General features: G+C 40.3%; 1 protein-coding gene across 3 annotated transcripts in view; it reads right to left on the bottom strand.

Moving 5' to 3' along the window:
• TMCC1 (transmembrane and coiled-coil domain family 1) overlaps positions 1-19,662 on the bottom strand; it is a 157,083-nt gene that overhangs the window by 11,338 nt on the left and 126,083 nt on the right. For all 3 annotated transcript variants that reach the window (XM_065885057.1, XM_065885059.1, XM_065885058.1), the window contains exon 2: positions 7,624-8,558. In XM_065885057.1, the coding sequence (XP_065741129.1) occupies positions 7,624-8,558 (935 nt within the window). The remainder of the gene's footprint in view (positions 1-7,623; positions 8,559-19,662) is intronic.

The raw sequence follows: 19,662 nt of genomic DNA, 5'->3' as shown, positions 1-19,662 counted from the left end.
TTCATCCACTAATGACTACCAGCATTTACTTCCCTCTTCAAGTCATAAGAATTACCTGGAGAATGATGGCTTTCTGAAAGAACAGAAAAGTTGAAGCTGTTATTGTGTAGCTGTAACCCTATTACACTCACACAAACAGTTGTGTTTGCGTTACCATAGTAAGCACCTCCAATCTGCAGGAAACATCAGGGAGGAGACTGAGAAAGCCATAAAATTTGAGGCTTTTGCAAAACATGATGAACAAAGAGGTTGGCAAGATGCCCCGGTGTCCTGCAATGCAGTCTTCTGGGTTGCCTCAGTACCCTGAAAAAACTGTACTGGCTTGTCATTATTAAAACACTTTCCCTAATTTTTTCACCTGGGTCACGGAAGTTTGTTCCTCAGCTTTTTTCACAACCTCACGACCTGCAAACTGAAAGCACAAACCTGACCATGCTTAGCAATTTCCAATCAAACATTTTTTCAGTGTTATCAGCCTGAGTGGCTTATGTAATCCACGTGTGAAATTACGGTCTGCAAACAGGCTAACACAAAGAGCCCAGTGAAAATGATGTGGTGTTATTTGGGGTGGAGGAGTGTGTGTGGTGGATGAATTTGGGGTTCAATCTAACCTACTTAATCACTGTAAGCATCAAAACATCAGCACCAAAGATGACAATAACAACGACAGCTACCCGGTGTCTGCCTTGGAGGAACTCAAATTCATGAAGACATTTCTCCATTAATCCTCACCTCCTTCCTCTCTGGGACATACTTCAAATTATAACTGAGAAATGGGAGACTGAGAAAAATGCTGCAACCTTCCCCTGTTAGTGAGGTGCAGGGAGGGTCTGAACTGCTTGGTTCAAGCTACCTGTTTTTTGCGGTACACGGGCCTCTCACTGTCGCGGCCTCTCCCGTTGCGCAGCACAGGCTCCGGACGCGCAGGCTCAGCGGCCATGGCCCACGGGCCCAGCGGCTCTGCGGCACGTGGGATCCTCCCGGACCGGGGCACGAACCCGCGTCCCCTGCATCGGCAGGCGGACTCTCAACCACTGCGCCACCAGGGAAGCCCAGGGCTACCTGTTTTTTAGATTTGTTTTACTGTTGTCTTTTAACATCCCCCCCCCATTAGTCAAACGCAAAATCTGAATAACAAAAGGAAGAAAACACTTCCCACCAACTTCCTACTCCTCCTGTTTTTAATATTCTAAACTCCTTTGCTCACTTTACTTTCTAGTGTTTACTTCCTGTCTAAATTCTAAAATGGAGAAGCCAGATACCTAGGCAATTCATAGAAAGAACACCTCCATTCTCTCATTAAATATTAACACCAAACCAGCAAAGGGAAGAAAGGGAAAGTATGTTGCATAACAGCCTTTCATATGTGATTTTTTAAAATCAAGAACTCCCTGTAAGGGATTTTAACCCCTTCATAAGACACTAGTTAAAACTCTCTGGACATGAAGGGGGGGTGTTCTTGATCCTACTAGTGTATGATTTTGACTGGCACGTGCTTTTCATGTCATTCCGTCTGGAACAAAAAGTAGCATGAGATTAATATTCTCATTTTGAGACTTTCTACTTAAAGGTCCTTCCTCAATCATTACAACTCAAAGGGAACATAGACAGCCCAATATGATTTGAGCTTAACTATCAGTAAACAGAAAGCTTGAACACTGTGAGATCTTTTTTAAAAAAGGAGGTTATATTATATTTGGGCAGGTGAAATTCTTCCCCCAGAAGCAAAACCTGCTCTGTCTACAAAGTATTAAAACACATCCAGATTTTGTTGTAGGTTTACAATTCATAAGTGAATATGGGTCTTAGAAGGTGAAAATTCCAAATGGTCTTAGAAATTGATCCAATTTCATCCACTGGATTAGTCAACACAGTAGTCATCTTCCTAGATCAAAGATAGGGTCAAATTCCTGACAAATGAGAAATTTTGGTGAGTGCACAGGTTGGGAATGCTTCACTTAATGCACCTCTGTTTGGGTGTGGCTCAAAAGTTTGCAGCCACCTCTGAGAGCCAGTGGTGCTTCCCTAGTTGGGCAATAGGTCACTAGGACAGGATGGCTGAAGAATCCTGTACAACAGGTATTGAGAGAAACCGGAAGCACTAGGTCCCAGGGCTGACTGACACCAACAGGCAACTATGAAAGCAGTCTACTGTATTATTATTTCCCAAGTACATACCGGAGACCTGAGGTAGTTTCTGCCAGTGTTTGACCAGAATGGACAGACATAGCTGGGGCAGGAGATTATGACATGAAATGGGAGCTTGAATACACTCCTGGCTGAACTGGGGAAAGAAAGTGAATTTTCCCTCCTTACCTTTTGTTACCGTATTTGTGTTGAAGCCCAAAAAGAGTCTAGGAAACACTGAACTAGCTAGCCTTCAGTTGAAAAGGAAAAAGCACAGAATCAGTCCCCAATTAACAATCAGTCCCCCAAACTTTCAGGAGAGGCAGGGCATTATCTTAAAGTCAAAAAGCAGCAGATGCCTAAAGCATATAGGGAATAAATAAAGGCTATAGGGGTTTTCTGGGCAATTTGCAGACTTGGTAATGACAGCTTTCTAATATCCTGCCACTTCTCAGACCACATCAGGTGCTTCCACAAACATTATCTCATTTAATAATCTCAACAACCCTGTAAAATAGATACCATTACCCTGTTTTTACAGTGGAAACTGAGACTCGGGTGAGTTACATAAGTTCACACTGCTAATTAGTATCAGAACCAGCAGGAAAATTCAGGCTTGTCCAACCTTAATTAATTAATGAAGTAATTAATTTATTTGCTCTCCTTCTCTTCCCCTGTTCCTCCTTCCTCCCTCCCATTCTCCCTCCATTACCTCTTCAGTGGCTAAACTGGGAAGAGCCCATCTGTATGAAAGATCTCTTCGATGGAAGGTCTTACCCTTCTTATGAAGCATCTATTATGAGCTCCTCTCAGCTGGGCTTTTTTTCCTCTTATAAATGAAGAACTAATTTGAGCCAATATTTTCAGTTTCCATTTCAAACGTATGGCCAAACTTAGTCTACATATCCTCTGGAGAGTCTCAGATCAACTTACAGTTGACAAACAGGTCTAACACACGGAATACGGGGCTAACATAGCTATATCTGACCATGTCTCTGTCTTATGCCCAGTGGTAGTAAAAGTTCATACTTAAACAACAATTTCTTTAGTTAGAACTCCAATGGCCTGTGCCTAACTGGGTGAGCCTAGTTACTGAGTGTTCTACTGCATGTGATGACTGCTCATGGTGACTGCCTCCTTCTGTATTTTTGCTCTTATGACTCAGTGCAATTTAAAATATCCCTGGGCTTAATACAGTCTCAGAAGCCGATTTCCAAAGAACACTAATCCCCTTAAAATAGAAGCTTTCAAATGGCATTACTGTTCATCAACACCAGGAGTGTTTTCAGCCTGCCTAGCATGACACTGCTCTCTATACAGGCAGTAGCTGAGTAAAATTCCGGGCCAGATTCCCTAAGGGGAAAACTACAAAAGGAACCTGTAAAACTGTTGATGAACTGTTTTCCTAGTTCTCTCCTATTTTCAATGCATTTTGCCACAGCTGAACTTCTTCCTACTGTAGCTCAATACAGGATACCCACTTTGGGAACAGACTAATCCTCCAGCTTTTAGCAGCAAGTTAAATATATGTTTAACCATTTTACTGTGTGACCTGGCAAAAGTCACTTTATCTCTCTGGGGCTCAGTGTACTCATCTGTAGAATGAGATTAAACTAGATATCTAAGGGCCCCTTCTATCTCTGAAGTACTAAAGTGAACCCAGTTGCCACTAACAAATCTGTAATAATGCTCTAATGGGATGAAGAGATTAGCTGGATAAGGAGAATCTGAAGTCAGCACAGATCCCATCACTAAAAAAAAAAAGACTAATTCTTGTCTCCTACCTTCCCAAATTCATGATCCCACTTATATCTAAGAGTCCAACACAAAGCTCAAAGACTAAGTACCTAGTTACTGTCCCAAGGTTGAGATGGAGTTCAGATCCGAGCTCAGCTACAATGACTTCCTGGGCTAAGTGCATGTGGGTGCTGAAGAAACACTCTTCCGTCATGGCGCAATCACGTGGGTGCTGAGAGGTTTCTGAATTCTTCTGATTATTCCAAAGTAGATGGTCTTGGGCAAAACTCTTTACCCTGGTGCTACTCACTGGGGTAGAGACCAATGGGAAGCACATTAATTGAGTGACAGTGTTGAGAAGGGCCTCTGAAAAGGGGGAAATCAGGATGGGGGTGGAGGTTTACTTAAATAGGGGTCCCCTATTACTTACCTACACCTGAGAAAACTAGTGTAGATACTAGCTTGAGAAAACTTTCTAGAACTTGTGCATTCACAGAATTTTACAGAATATGTTAAAACAGGGACAACTTTTAGGAAAATATAGAATGTGACCTGGAAAAGGCCTAATACCTCTTGCTAATAAAGTCAATGCTTCTTAGAGCTAGACTATAGGTTAGTTTTTCAATCATACAGATGTCAGGTTTGAGTTTGGGAAAAAAACTTGTTCCGGTATGAAAAGAACACAGGCTTTGGAGTCAGATAAAACTGGGTTTGATTCCTGGCTTTACCACTAACAGAGTAACCTTTGGCAAAACTTAAAAACCTCACTGGGCCTCAATTTCCTCATCTGTAAGATGGGGTAATACAATGCACCTGCAGGGACATTGTGAGGATTAGCAAATATACATGAAGCATCCAGCACTATGCACATCATAGAAGTTTAGTGAGAGAAGCTGCCAGAGGTAGAGTCCTCCTCCTCCTCATTTAGTACTGTGCATGGCCTCCCTCCTGTCAACTCAGATATTAGTAAAATAAACTACAGCAGAGAAAATAAGCAGAAATGCATCTAGAGCAGCCATGTACGCGTTAACTGGTTTCTTGGTCACAGAAGAGTCCCTTAAGTCCATCCCTCCCTACTTCCTTCCTAGACAAAAAGCCAAGCCTGTAACAGAGTAGAAATAGGAATTAGCAAAGAGAGGCTGCTGCAGGCAGCTCACTAAGAGTGTGGAGAATATGTGGAAAGGAGAAAGAACAAACTAAAAAAGGCAGACGACAGAAGTTTAAAAAGCAAGCTGCCTAGGACCATTTATTGCAGAGGCATGTAAGCTGACACCCTCACTGAGCTGAGAGTATAGCTCTAAGAACACTACTGTTTTGTTTTGTTTTTTTAACAGTACTGTTTTAAGCTATTTCCAATCATGTTAGGCTCAATGTAACTACTCTGTTAAAAGAAGGTAGAGAAATTCTGCAAAAACATTTAAAATGTTAAAAGTATTGGTGCTTAAAAGAATAAACTACAATCTGTGGGGAAAATCTCACTTATGTAGAAGAGTTCAAAGACCAACAAAATTAGATAAATATATTTACCGTGTAAAGACATATGGAACGGAGGAGAAATCCCTTACTGCTCTATACATGGAAATACTGGTGCGACGAAATAGTTGAGTAAAACAGTTGTGACTTTTCCACTGCTTTTCTTGGGAAAAAAAAGATTCAAGACTCTGTTTTAAGGAAAGACCATTTTCAAGCTGCAGTGATTTGACAGTCAGATTACACATTACATTATGTATCCCTCTCGCCCCCTGTTTTTGAAAATTTACAAGTTTCCTTTATTCTCTCTTCATTCCATAAAACAAGTCATTCACTTACTACCAAGAACCCAAAATGCAATGAAAGAAATGCACTTCTCCTTAACGTCATACGTGGCTTGGACATGATTCTTTTAGTGAGGTAATAATGAGGACCTAAACTTCTGTCCTGTCTGTGAATTATTTTAAATGGATACAAAGGAGGCCTTGGGAGACTCGTTTTTCCTCCCTGATTTTCTCACGCTGGCCTACACCTGACTTGAAGACGTAACAAACTCTATATGAGTTTTAAGCTCTGCAAGAATTTAAAAACTGGAATGTTTTGCTATCTTTTCGAAATAAAGGGGTCAAAGCAACTGACCGTGGAACGCCCAGGTCTCCATGTTCAGAGGGGTGGATTTTAATTGCAGCAGTAGCAGCTGCTACCTAACATCAATCAAGCACTTACCGGGCCAGGCACTGAGCTATGTGCTTTATTATTTCATTGAAATGGCACAATAATCTTATGAAGGACTATTATTATTTCTATGTTAGAGATGAGAAAATCAAGACTTAGAGAAGTTAAGAATCTTGCCCAGTTTTCAAGATTAGTAAGTGGCAGAACTAGAATTTGAACCCGGGAGTTAGGTTTAATGTAGTACAAAGGACCAGGTGTTTTATTTTAAGAGTCCATCTGAGTATTAGATTGCTCGCTGCTTTAGAAATTGTCTTCTGAGTATATTAAAGAATATACAAAACAATGATATAAGAATAGTCATATACTTGCTTTTAGAACTTCATTTCTCTCTCCCACACTTCTCTGTTCTTCTCCCTTAAGTCTTAAGTCAGAACCGAAGGACAGAAGAGTGAAGACAAGAGGTAGGACTGAGTGATTAGCATTTTCTCCATCTGAAAACAGCTTGCTGAGGTAGCTCCTTTCAGAGCTAATTGATACACACGAACAATTTATTTCAGGCCCTGAAATTATCTCATAAAAGTAAACTTAAAAAAAAATCACTTTTATTATATATTTTTTTACAGGAGGTAAAGGGACCTTAAGAGACTGTCTGTTCAATCCTTGACATTATAGTAAAAGTACTGAGGATTCCCTGTAGATCGTAACTGGGACAAAAACCACAATCCAGGCCTTTCAGGGCCTAACCTGTGGCTGTTAACAGGCTGTGTGGCTCCTGTAATATTGGCCCTTAATCTGTACCAGTGAGGTGGCCTGGCTCTGGCTGACAAAGTTTGGATCTGAATGAGTACTCCACGTGGATATTATTTCTATCTGCACGTGATGGAAGCAAGGGGAAGGGACACACATTTGGAGAAAAGCTTAGAGTGGTCTAATGTGAATACAGTTTGTAATGTGAAACACAAAAAAGAGACCAGCTTCTACCTTTAGCAGATTATGACTCAAAGCACTTAGTCCTTTGCGAATTCTCTAACTATTGTAGAACGATTTCATGGTTAAGTCCACTCTCATTCAAACATTTGCCAATTCATAAAAGTAACAGACAGGCTTATCTGGATTTATTTCCAGTCTAATCTTTCTATACCAATTGCCCAGATAAGTGTGTTTAAAGTCAAATATCTACAAGGTTCATTACATTTTGGCTGGGCTATATCTCTGATTTCTACAGAGTTCAGAGGGCTATAGATCTTTTAAATTCAATGTATTATAACTATAGACTGCAATTGTTTGTGGTTCTGTGATTATAAATAAGTAGGTGGAATGCCTTAGAAAGCTTGGGCTTCATTTGAAATTTGAAGACTAGAGGGCTACAGTAATCATTACCCCCTGACTGAAACACTCCACTCGTGTGTGATCTTGGGAGTCATTTATCTCTGCTTGCCTCTCTTTTGCTCTCTATGATAAGAACTCATGCAAACATCACGTAACGTATCTAAAGTGCTGTGAATACTCCAGAGAAAGACACTGTACCAAGACCTTTTAAAGCTACTCCCCAGTATCCAAAGGGAGGTGAACCTAAACATAAATAATTGAGGATTTTAATTCCACGTAACTTACCTATATCGCTCCTCCTGTAAGGCCTGCATTATTAATGAGTAGTCCCTCTGATAATGTTCCTTGAGGGTCTCAAAGGATTCCTCTAGTCTGGCCTGGGTCTCCCGGATCTCCTGGATCTCATGTAGTAGTGCATCACATCCTGAGCTCTGCATGTCCAGGGTGTTTGTTTTGGAGCTGGATGCTCCTACAGCAATGCCTCCAGCAGTGCTGTTGGCTCCCACTGAGCCTGACGTGGCACTAGAACAATCTTCCTCACTACCATATTTGGGGCTGGACTGAAAGTTCGAAATTACTCCCAAAGCCTTTCCCGCATCATCCACTTGCCCTTCCTCTAAAGAGTCCTTCAGGTTAGGGATATTGTCTGCACTGCCAAACTTATTCCGAATTAGTGAAGCGATCTCTCTGGGCTTAGAGACCACGGCCCCTGCTGCTGAATGGGTTGCCTGGGAGAAGCTGGAGAGTCCACCTTTAACACTGTCCACTACACCTTCACTGAAGCCGGTCACCTTTGCTCCCACATCCTTCAGACCCTGGTGCATGTCCCTGAAGACGTCCTTTGGCTGCCGGGGGATCCCATTCTGCTCCACCTCTCGGAGCTTCCTATGGTAGTGCTCAAGCTTCTTTTGTAGTTGGAGGATGGTCTGGGCAGATTTCTGGTTCTTCTTCTCAAAAACCTGCTTGATACGAGCGGCCTGCTGCTTGTCCGCACTGTTGGCAAGCTTCAGGTACTCGGCAACGTTGTCGTCCCGGGCTGTTTGTGCGATCTTGATTTGTTCTGTGAGCTTCAGGATCTTCTGCTGCAAGTGAGCAATAGCAGCCTTTGTGCGCTGAGGGTCTGGTGTTCCATCCACAGCGTCTGTGTGGAGGCTGCCGTCAGTGCTGGAGGCCACCGCACTGGAAGTCTGGGGGAGGCTGCTTACTTCCAACCGCTCAATCTAGCATAAAAGCAAGAGCAGGCTGTTAGAAGGAGCCCAAAAGGAGTAGCTCTCCAGAATCAACGGGCCCAAATGTATTGAAATTTTACTTACTCAGCACAGATAGCTGACCTAATTCCTCCTGTCCTGTACAAGCCCCATCTCCCTCTTGGATACTGTCCTCATACAAGTACCCTTTGCTTTAAGCATGAGTTCTATTTAAGTCTTTTGCTTTAAGCAAAAAGACTTACACAAGATGTAAACTGGGGGTATTCTTCCTTTGCTAGAGGATTTATTACAGTATTTCTTCAAATAATAAACCTCTCCTAGTGGGTTTAAAGCATGAATTAATTCACAAACATTCAACACACATATTTTTGTTTAGAAGCATATCTATGTACAACAAAGTACATCTATATTTCAATTTAATTATATGAACATCATCTTAGTATTCAGACATCACTGTATTCCAATTCATGCTTTCAGATTACGGTCATCTGAAAATGTTGGCGAGAAAAGGTAATTTAAGTGGCTAGATATAAAAATCCAATTGTTATCACAGTGTCTTTTTATCAAATCATGTCAAGGTTGATGCAATCATTCTCTCTGTTCTATTAGGGGCACTTAATGGGTAGCTGCAGACAGGCGAAGGAGGGAATGGGAGGGTACTGCTGAAAGGGCAAGGACAAACGTGGTATGCTCTTGAGAGTTAAAATCCCAAATCACAAGTAAATGTGAAAAACTTAGGCAAGATAACATAGACAGTCAGGGACACAGACAGTAAGAGGTTAGTAATTAACAAGTCAATGACTAAGTTCAGACCTTTTGAAGCTCAAATTTTGTGAGTTCTATCTAGCAAAAGATTTTTATTAGGCAAGGGACTCCAAAACACATACAATGACTATCCTCTGGTATGCATGAGTGATCATTCAAGGAAGTTGAAGAAAAAGACAAATTGTTCAGATTTGAAAACTTACACTATGATGCTTCAAAGCCATTAGCCAAAGCTAAGGGGAGGTCATGTTTCTCTAACTCAGGAGAAAGAAGTCCTTCAAGAAGGCGCCCCTGGGTGTGGCTTGTGGTGGTGAATTAGGGAAGGGCCCATGGAAAGAGGCTTTAGAAACTTACTCTCTATTGAGTAGTAACCGAAATAAATAATAAAATAACAATTGCTGGGAAACAAAAATTCCCAGTAGGAGTGACAGTGTACAAGTTTACCATCCCGGAGACTAAGGGCACACTCTTTTCCTTGGTTCCCATCTCTAATCTGTCACCAGTAAACAATCTGCTAGGAAGAACTATATGTAGGTTACTCTCATATTTTAAAAAGTTGAATTAATTCTATAATGACAATAATAAAACAAATCTGAAATATTCATGAAATGCTGATAATTAACTTGTCAGTCTAGAGATGCATTCTCCCTTTTTTCATCTTGGCTGTATCTCCTCAGTTTTACTGTCTGAGCATGGACTATGCCGATCTCTAAAACAGATTTAGTTCGTTACTGGATTCAATGTATTACTACTAATGTGAACAGAAACAATATTATTTTCCTTCTAGATGAACAAATGTGAAATACTGTACATTTAAATAAAAGCAAAAGAATAATTTAAAACTGAAATGAATAACAAAAATGACATTAGGTTCCACTAATAAAAAGAATATGCAGAATAGTTAGGGACTAGCACAGTAACTGTTTTGTGTCACTTCTCCATCTGTCCTGTTCATCTTTAGGTGTGTGCTAATAAGCAGTGAAAGGGCCAGAGGGATGAGCCAGAGTTCCAGATAAACCAAGTCGCCAAGACTTGCAAGAGAAGCTCCTGGAAACCCACTCTCTTCAGTTCCTTCGGTTCATTCTCTTAAGCTGTACAGAGTTCCCATTGTGTGATTTTCTTTCTGAATGGAATTTCAGATCCCATAACTATAGTATGTAATATGACCCTGATTGTGTACTTATGTTTAATAGCTCAAAATCTACCACAGTATAAAAGGAGAGCAATATGAAACGTCTCTGGGCTTCCCTGGTGGCGCAGTGGTTGAGAGTCCGCCTGCCGATGCAGGGGACACGGGTTCGTGCCCCGGTCCGGGAAGATCCCACATGATGCGGAGCAGCTGGGCCCATGAGCCATGGCCGCTAAGCCTGCGCGTCCAGAGCCTGTGTTCCGCAATGGGAGAGGCCACAGCAGTGAGAGGCCCGCATACCGCAAAAAAAAAAAAAAAAAAAAATATGAAACGTCTCTAGATCTAAGACTACAAGCTTATGCATGGTCTAGTTTTCTCAGGTTCTTTCTTATTATTTGAATATCAACTTATATGCATTCTTGTTGTCTAAAGAAGTGTAGACATGGAAATCAAGTTTAACTGTTACTCTGGAAGGACAGAAATTGATCATACTGCTCAAAAGATGGCTTTGGAACTAGAATCAAGGTTTGTTGTTGTTTTCTAAATTATTATTTATTTATCAAAAAATAGTTGATTTACAATGTTGTGTTAATTTCTGCTGTACAGCAAAATGGTTCAGTTACACATATATAATACATTCTTTTTTTTATTATATTTTTTTCCATTATGGTCTATCACAGAATACTGAATATAGTTCCCTGTGCCATATAGTAGGACCTTGTTGTTAGAATCAAGGTTTGATTACATCTCTAAAATTGAAAAAACCTGAATAAAGTTTCAATATAATTATTTACAAATCATCAGTTTAGATGTGTCTTTATTTCCCTGCACAGTAACTACAGAAATAAACCAGACTGTCTTTACTCCGACTTCTGTCCTACCTGGCTGTTCGGAGCCCCACTATGTCCTTCCAGTGTGTGACTCCCACTTACAATCATCAATATGGCTGCAAGAGCACAGCTGACAGAATCCACTGTCCTCGGCCTTGAGAAAGAAAGCTAACCCACAGCTTCAGCAGGAGGGTAGTTTACACTTGAAACCATGAATCACTGGATTACTCAGTAACTCCTCCCAATCCTGGCAGGCACTGTTCTTAAAAAGGAAGGCGAGAGAGAGCAGGAAATCAGGAGAGGAGAGGAGGGGAGGGGAGGGGAGAGAAAGAGGAGGAAAGAGAAAGATATATTGAACTACAGAATTATAGGACAGGGGTTGTGCATACTCTCTCGGTATCTTTTGAATTATGAACCAAGTCCTTGGTGGCCTGAATACTTAGCGCTGGAAGGGCCTGACTTAGCTTTGAGTTGTGAATGTACCAAGTGAAAAGTTCTCTTTTCCAATAGTCTTTGCTAGCATACTAGGCTATCCACATAAAACAACATAAAATTAGATTCCTACTTCACCCCAGACAAACAACTATTGCAAATTTGAAATGTGTAATTGCAAATGTGAAAAGCAAATTTGAAACCTTTTAGAAGGCAGTACTGGAAAATAGGAAAGGGTTTTCTTATACAGGAAAAGGCATAGATCAGAAAAACAAGACTATTAAGTCTGGCTACATTTAGTGTAGCAGTGAAGCATGGATTCTGGCATAAACTGCTTGGGTTGGAAACTGGCTTTGCTACTTACTAGCCATGTGACATTGGGCAAGTTATTTAACTAACTCTGTCTATATCCATTTCATCAACTGTAAAATATGGATAATACTCATGCCCATTTTCAGAAGACTGTTGTGAGGAGGGAGTGAATCAATGAACATAAAAACTCTCAAAACAGTACCAGGCACAGTGTAAGCTGTTAGTACTGGCTATTATTTTTGTACCATGTAAGTGGTTCTTTTTGAAAAATTCAAATATTAAAAGATTCCAGAATATACTTCCTTCCAAGATCTTTCACATTTCAGGCATAAACTAGGGGATACGAAGAGCCTGAACCAAAGGAATAATGTAATTCAACATTACATAAAGTAACAATAGTCATCTTTCTTGACAGTTGGTCTTGTGGCTAGGCAGCTGGTTGCCTAATCTTCCAGTTCTCACAATAACCCTACAAAGTAGACACTGTTATCACTAATTTACAAGTGAACTGACTGTGAGGTGCCTCCTACTACCTTATCACTTGGCAATTTGACAACAGCAGCAGCAATATCACCTTCACAACAGGGTTTCCTATGACCATACCCCCCGAAGGGCTTTCAAATCTAATCATACCCACTAAATAGCAAGCAGCAGCCCACTTATTGCTGAGGATAGAATTAATTTGTATAGAAAAAGCTAGGACCAAGAGTCAGTCAGTTAAACATATTTTGACTACTTATTATAAGTTAGGCAATATGCTACAAGGCTAGAGATATGGTCAGAAGCCACAATTAATATCTAACTGTTGCTATAACAAGCAGACTATACTGCTTTGTTTGTACTTTGTCTCTTACTATTGAGAATTCATTGTTGAAATTATCTATTCACTGATCTGAATTAACTGACCAGAAAACAGCCCAAGAGAAAATTTTCAACAGCTATTACCTCAAAACACTGATTAATCAAGGACAGAACTGGAGCCATCTACGGCAGAGTTTTGATAAAGCTTTATAACGGCTTTCAATTTTCATTTGCAAATATATTAAAGATCTGTCGACTTTCTCTAAGTGGATTAAAGTGTTAGAACACGGCAGGACCCAGCTCTGAGAACAGTGGAAACGGCAACACGGTGGAAAGGGCACTTTCAAGAGTAAGAGGACCTGGGTTCAAACCTGACTCTGTCACCTCACAGCTGTGTGTCTCTGGGCCATCTACTAGTTCTCTTTGAGCCTAAGTTTTCTCTTCTATACAATGGGGCTATCATTTTCTCATGAGATTATCTGAAAAGATGTTAAATGTGTGTTATGCCTGCCAAGCGAGGTAAGCATTCAAGAAGTTACCTTTTTCTATTCCTTACCTGGTTCATTACTCAAAATCCAAGATATGTATATTTGTAGCTAAAAAAGATTCAGAAATCCCTGACTTGACATTGCTATCTTCAATAAAAGCCACAGTCCCATTCTGCTTACTTAGTATGATGAAGTCATCTTATCTATGCTTTATAGAGTATTGTCTCAGGCAACCTCATACTCTGCACATTAAATAATCCGTATCTTTTCTGAGAAAATGAAGAAGGAATTTTACGATAAAAGAAGAAGGGGGTAGAGAGTGAGGAAGTCTTTGTAGTTAATCTGAAAACAAACACAAGCTTGACTATCTTGGTTTTTTTGAAAGTGTATCTTTTCCAAAGCCAATTTCACAGAATGGATTGTGCCGTTGCCTGTGCAAGTTGCCGCTGGGGCACCTGCAGACCACTGTTCTGCCAAATATTTTCTCAGAGATACAGTAGCCATGTTTCGAATCAAAATTGGAGTGTATGGTTCAATTCAAGTACACTTAGTGGGGGCAATAAGATAGAATATTTGATTTGGAGGAGGCCGCTCCCCAAATCCAATACAAATGGTAATCCCTAGAGATTCTTAATCTTGGCCCTAAGAACCACACAGGAATCTACCTTCTAATCGATAATAAACATGAACAGGCTCTGGCTGGTCTTATAAGCTTTTCTTCTTCTGCCAGGCGGATTGTGTTGAGAACATAAAACACAAGAAAGAGTCCTGCCTTAGGTGTTACACAGCTCTGGATCTGAATTTTGCATCATCTCCTTCAGGCTTGCCTTTCCACCCCCGTGTCTCATCCCTAACAAAAATAAAAGAAGCCCCACAGTCTATCAGCACTTTGTGAAGAAAGTATATCTTAATCATGACAGTGTTTTTTCACCTATCTCCACAGTCTCACTGTAGAAACAGATGCCCTTCCCTCCTCACAGTCAGCACAACTCTTGAGCCAATTTCTCCTGTGCGATTCTGACCGACGTTGAGTTTGCCATGCTGTGAAATGGAGAGTAGATCTCAAGTGGGTGTAAAAGAAAATTAAAATAGACTAAATTCCACTATCCCACAGCAAGCAAGTCTTTTCTCTAAGCATTCCATATTCTGCTTTGGACCTAAAACCAAGATTCAGGTCATAGTCTAAAAAACAGGCCTTTTCGGTTGTCATAAAATTTTTCCTTAATTTGATAAATAATTCTTATACAGACCGAAGAGTTTCCTATAAGTTCTAGGAATCACCTTTGCACTTTATTTTACAGAGAACTTTAGTACATGAAACAACCCTAGGTTCCGTGGAGATGTGTCTGGATCACCACAAAGGGGAATAGTGAAGCCAAGTGAGCAGGACTCCTGGAACCCTGATTACCTCTTCTTTCATTTATTTTATATGGGTATCCTGGGAAATTTTTGCTTAGAAAAAGAAAAGGAAACAATGTTTTATTGCTTATTTTTAAAAAGTTTGACAGGGACGCAAGGATGGTTCAACATCTGCAAATTAATCAATGTGATAGACCACTCTAACAAAATGAAGGATAAAAATCATGTGATAGGGGCTTCCCTGGTGGCGCAGTGGTTGAGAGTCCGCCTGCCGATGCAGGGGACGCGGGTTCGTGCCCCGGTCTGGGAGGATCCCACGTGCTGCGGAGCGGCTGGGCCCGTGGGCCATGGCCGCTGGGCCTGCGCGTCCGGAGCCTGTCCTCCGCGGCGGGAGAGGCCACGACAGTGAGAGGCCCGCGTAACGCATAAAAAAAAAAAAAAAAAAAAAAAAAAAAAATCATGTGATAATCTCAATAGATGCAGAAAAAGCATTTGACAGGATTCAACACTCATTTTTGATAAAAAATTCTCAATAAAACGGGTATAAAAGGAGGATATGTCAATGTAATAAAGATCATATATGACAAACCCACAGCTAACATCATACTCGATGATGAAAAATAGAAAGCTATCTCTCTAAGATCAGGAACAACACAAAGATGCCTACTCTCACTATCCTTATTCAACATGACATCGGAAATCCTAGCCAGACAATTAGATAAGAAAAAGAAATAGAAGGCATCCAAATTGGAAAGGAAAAAGTAAAACCATCACTACTTGCACATGATATGATTTTAAACACAGAAAATCCTAAAGATTCCAAAAAACGACTAGAAATAATAAACGAATACAGTACATTTGCAGGGTACAAAATCAGTATTGAAAGATCTGCTGCATTTCTATGCACTAATAATGAACTAGCAGAAAGAGAAAATAAGAAAACAATCCTATTTTCAATCACAACAAAAAGAATAAAATACCTAGGAATAAATTTAACCAAGGAGGTTAAAGACCTGTACACTGAAAACGATAAGACGTTGTTTAAAGAAATTGAAGAAAACACAAAGAAATGGAAAGATATTCCATGCTCATGAACTGAAAGAATTAACATTGTTAAAATGTCCATACCACGTAAAGCAATCTACAGATTCAATGCAATCCCTACCAAAATCTCAATGACATTTTTCATAGAAATAGAACAAAAAATCCTAAAATTTGTACGGAACCACAAAACACCCTGAATAGCCAAAGCAATCCTGAGAAAAAAGAACAAAGCTGGACATATCACACTCCCTGACTGCAAATTATACTACAAAGCTTTAACAATAAAAACAACATGGTACTGGCAGAAAAACAAACATACAGATCAACAGGACAGAATTGAGAGCCCAGAAATTAACCCACAATTAATTTATGACAAAGGAGCAAACAACATACACTGGAGAAAGGACAGTCTCTTCAATAAATGGTGTTGGAAAAACTGGACAGCCACATGCAAAAGAATGAAACTAGACCACTATCTTACACCATACACAAAAAATTAACTCAAAATGGTTTAAAGATTTGAAAGTAAGACCTGAAATCATAAAAATCCTAGAAGAAAACATAGGCCTTATAGTCTAACATGGGTCTTGCAATATCTTTCTGAGTACGTCTCCTCAGAGAAGGGAAACAAAAGCAAACATAAACAAATAGCACTGCATCAAACTAAAAAGCTTCTGCACACCAAAGGAAATCATCAACAAAACAAAAGACAACCTAATGAATGGGAGAAAACATTTGTAAATGATATGACCGATAAGGGGTTAATATCTAAAATATATAAAGAACTCATACAACTCTACAATAACAACAACAAAATACAATCTGATTAAAAAATGGGCAGAGTGGGACTTCCCAGGTGGCGCAGTGGTTAAGAATCCGCCTGTGTGTGTGTATATGTGGTGTGTGTATACACATACATATACATACACACAATGGAACACATACATATACATACACATATACACAATGGAATACCACTCAGCCATATAAAAAGATGACATCTTAACATCTGTGACAACACGGATGGACCTTGAGGGTATTATGCTAAGTAAGTCAGATGGAGAAAATTTCACTCATATGTGGAATAAAAAACAAAATAAAACAAATAAATGAACAAACAGAACAAAAACAAAACACGTAGATATGGAGATTAGATTGGCGGTTACCAGAGAGGAAGGAGGGCTGGGGGAGGGCAAAATGGGTAAAGGGGGTCAACTGTATGGTGCCAGATGGAAACTAAGCCTTTGGTGGTGCACATGAAGTAGTGTATACAGAAGTTGAAATACAATGTTGTACACATGAAACTTATGTCAAGTTACAGACCAATGTTACAGCAACTAAAAATACACACACACAAAATCACACTCAAAAAAGTTTGAAAAATCATTGATACACAAGTAATACTCATGACAAGAATCCTGGTCACTTGTGAATTTGGCACTACAGTCTAGTTTGTCTCAAACTTCCCTTTTCTATTGAGAACCACTTAAGGCCCCACTCTCTTTTCTACCACCAGCACTTTTCAGGTCCATCTTCATCAAAAACAAAGTTTTAAAATCACTTCATGGGTGACGTGCACTGAAATGTGAATTCTGGTGGGGTTTACTCTCTAGCTTTGTAGCTGAAGATCCTACCATGTGCAAAATTTTGACCAAAAAACTATATCATGGATCACTTGGAAATAATGGAAACTTTAAATCTATATATGCTAAGGGTCAAAACTATAATTTGGTTCTTCTGACATGGCACACTGTTTCACACTTCCAGGCTTCTGCCCACAAGGCTCCCTCGGCCAGTCCAGGGTATATTCTCCTTTCCTTTTCTGGCTGAAGGAAACCCAGTTCAGGCATAACCTCCTTCAGGAAATCTTTCCTGACAACCTCCCTCTCCCAGCTGGATTAATGGCTCCTCCTTTATATTCTTTTATCTATGTTTCTGTACCACTTGTCCCTATCACATTATGCTGAAATGACTGCTTGAGTGTGTTGCCTCCACTGACAGTTCCTGAGGGCAGGGGTCACATCACATTCATCTTTATGCCCCAAGAAGGTACCACAATGCCTTGGACAAAGAAGATATCAAGTAAATGTTCAATATAAATGCTCGCCAGCATCTCCTTAAAATGATTCTTTTAGATCTCATATGCCATGCAGTGACTCAGCCTGTTACTCTGAATGGAAAAAAGGTCAGAATTTTTGTAAGAAAAATAGCTTCCAACAGATGATATTCATCCCTCCAAGGCTGCTGAGGAAAAATTGCTGACTGAGTTGAATATGAGTTTAGATTATTAACATCCTAAATGGCCAACCTGTTCCAACCCCACTGCAAAATATCCATTATGGAATCTAGGCCTGTTGCTCAGAATTGCTTTGTCACAGGAGGACTGATTTCCTGGCTTACGTGAACTAGATCATTGAGGATTTGCACTGCCAGATGTACTTCAGGCCTGATGTTTGGACTTAATAGGTTCATGTGAGCCTGGGAGGGAGGGAGGAAAAGGAAGGAAGAAAGGAAGGAAGGAAGGAAGGGAGGGAGGGAGGGAAGAGAAAGAAAGAAAGAGAGAAAGAAAAAAGAAAGAGAGAAAGAAAGAAAGAATGAAAGTCAGTCCATAAGGAGCCTACAAAATCACAGCACCGATGGTGTAAGTATAAAATTATATTCCGCTTTGTTATGGTTAGGAGTTTTTTTATAAGCACAGATTCTTTGAGCTAGAAAGGAACCAAACAGGTCATCCAGTGAGCCATGGCTGCTGAGCCTGCGCGTCCGGAGCCTGTGCTCCACAACGGGAGAGGCCACAACAGTGAGAGGCCCGCATACCGCAAAACAAAACAAAACAAAACAAAAAAACTCATATAAAACCCATGTGTGGATAAGCCAATTTGTAAAACTGCCACCAGTGAGTTCCCCTTTACAAGTTAATTCCCTGCAAATACTTTTATGACACAGTCTAATTAAGACAAAAGATTTCTAAGCCTCAGCTTAATCCTATTTATTTCAAGCAATTCTGATAAAACAAATTCTAAAAAGCAATGAAAGAATTTGGAAAGCTCCATGGGTTTGTGATAATCTGGCTGTCTCTGAACTGGCTACTGTTAGGCTTGTTAGCTTGTGAAGAGTAAAGGCTCTAAGCAGGGGCTGTCCAAACTGTATATCCCCAATTCCATTTTATGGCTTAATTACTCTTCTTTCTATTAAAATGGTCTTAAATATCATTTATTTGCTAACGGCTTCCAAATGCATACCACAGCCCATACTTCCCTTAACTCTAGACTCATATATCCAACTACCTACTCAATATCTCTACTTGGATGTCTAACAATCATTTCAAATTTACTATGTACAAAACTGTGGGGCTTCCCTGGTGGCGCAGTGGTTGAGAGTCCGCCTGCCGATGCAGGGGACAAGGGTTCGTGCCCCGGTCCGGGAGGATCCCACGTGCCGCGGAGCGGCTGGGCCCGTGGGCCATGTCTGCTAAGCCTGTGCTCCGCAACGGGAGAGGCCACAACAGTGAGAGGCCCGCGTTCTGCAAAAAAAAAAAAAAACTGAGTTCCTGACATCCCACAAACCTGCTTCCCCTGCAGTCTTTCCCATCTCAGATAATGGCTACTTCACTGATCCACGGGATCAGATCCAAAGCCTTAGTGTCATCTTCGACTCCTCTTTCTTTCTCATACCTTACCCAGTTAATATTAATAAAGACAGATGCTAATACATATAGTATAGTACTTACTGTGTGCCAGGCACTGTTCTAAGTTCTTTTTCAGTTTAGTAAATTGTTCAGTTCTCACAATGACACTACAAGATGAGTATTATTATTATCTCTATTTTATAGCTAAGAAAACCAAAGCATAGAGAATTTAAGTTGTCCAAGATCACAAAGTAAAGAAGTAGCAAAGCCAATGTTCGTACCCAGATAGTCTGGCTACAGAGTCTGCGTTGTTACCCCCTATGCACAC

Source organism: Phocoena phocoena, chromosome 10, assembly GCF_963924675.1.
Source record: "Phocoena phocoena chromosome 10, mPhoPho1.1, whole genome shotgun sequence".
Classification (NCBI taxonomy): domain Eukaryota; kingdom Metazoa; phylum Chordata; class Mammalia; order Artiodactyla; family Phocoenidae; genus Phocoena; species Phocoena phocoena.
The sequence above is the reverse complement of the archived record's forward strand: the minus strand, read 5'-3'. Positions and strand labels throughout refer to the sequence as shown.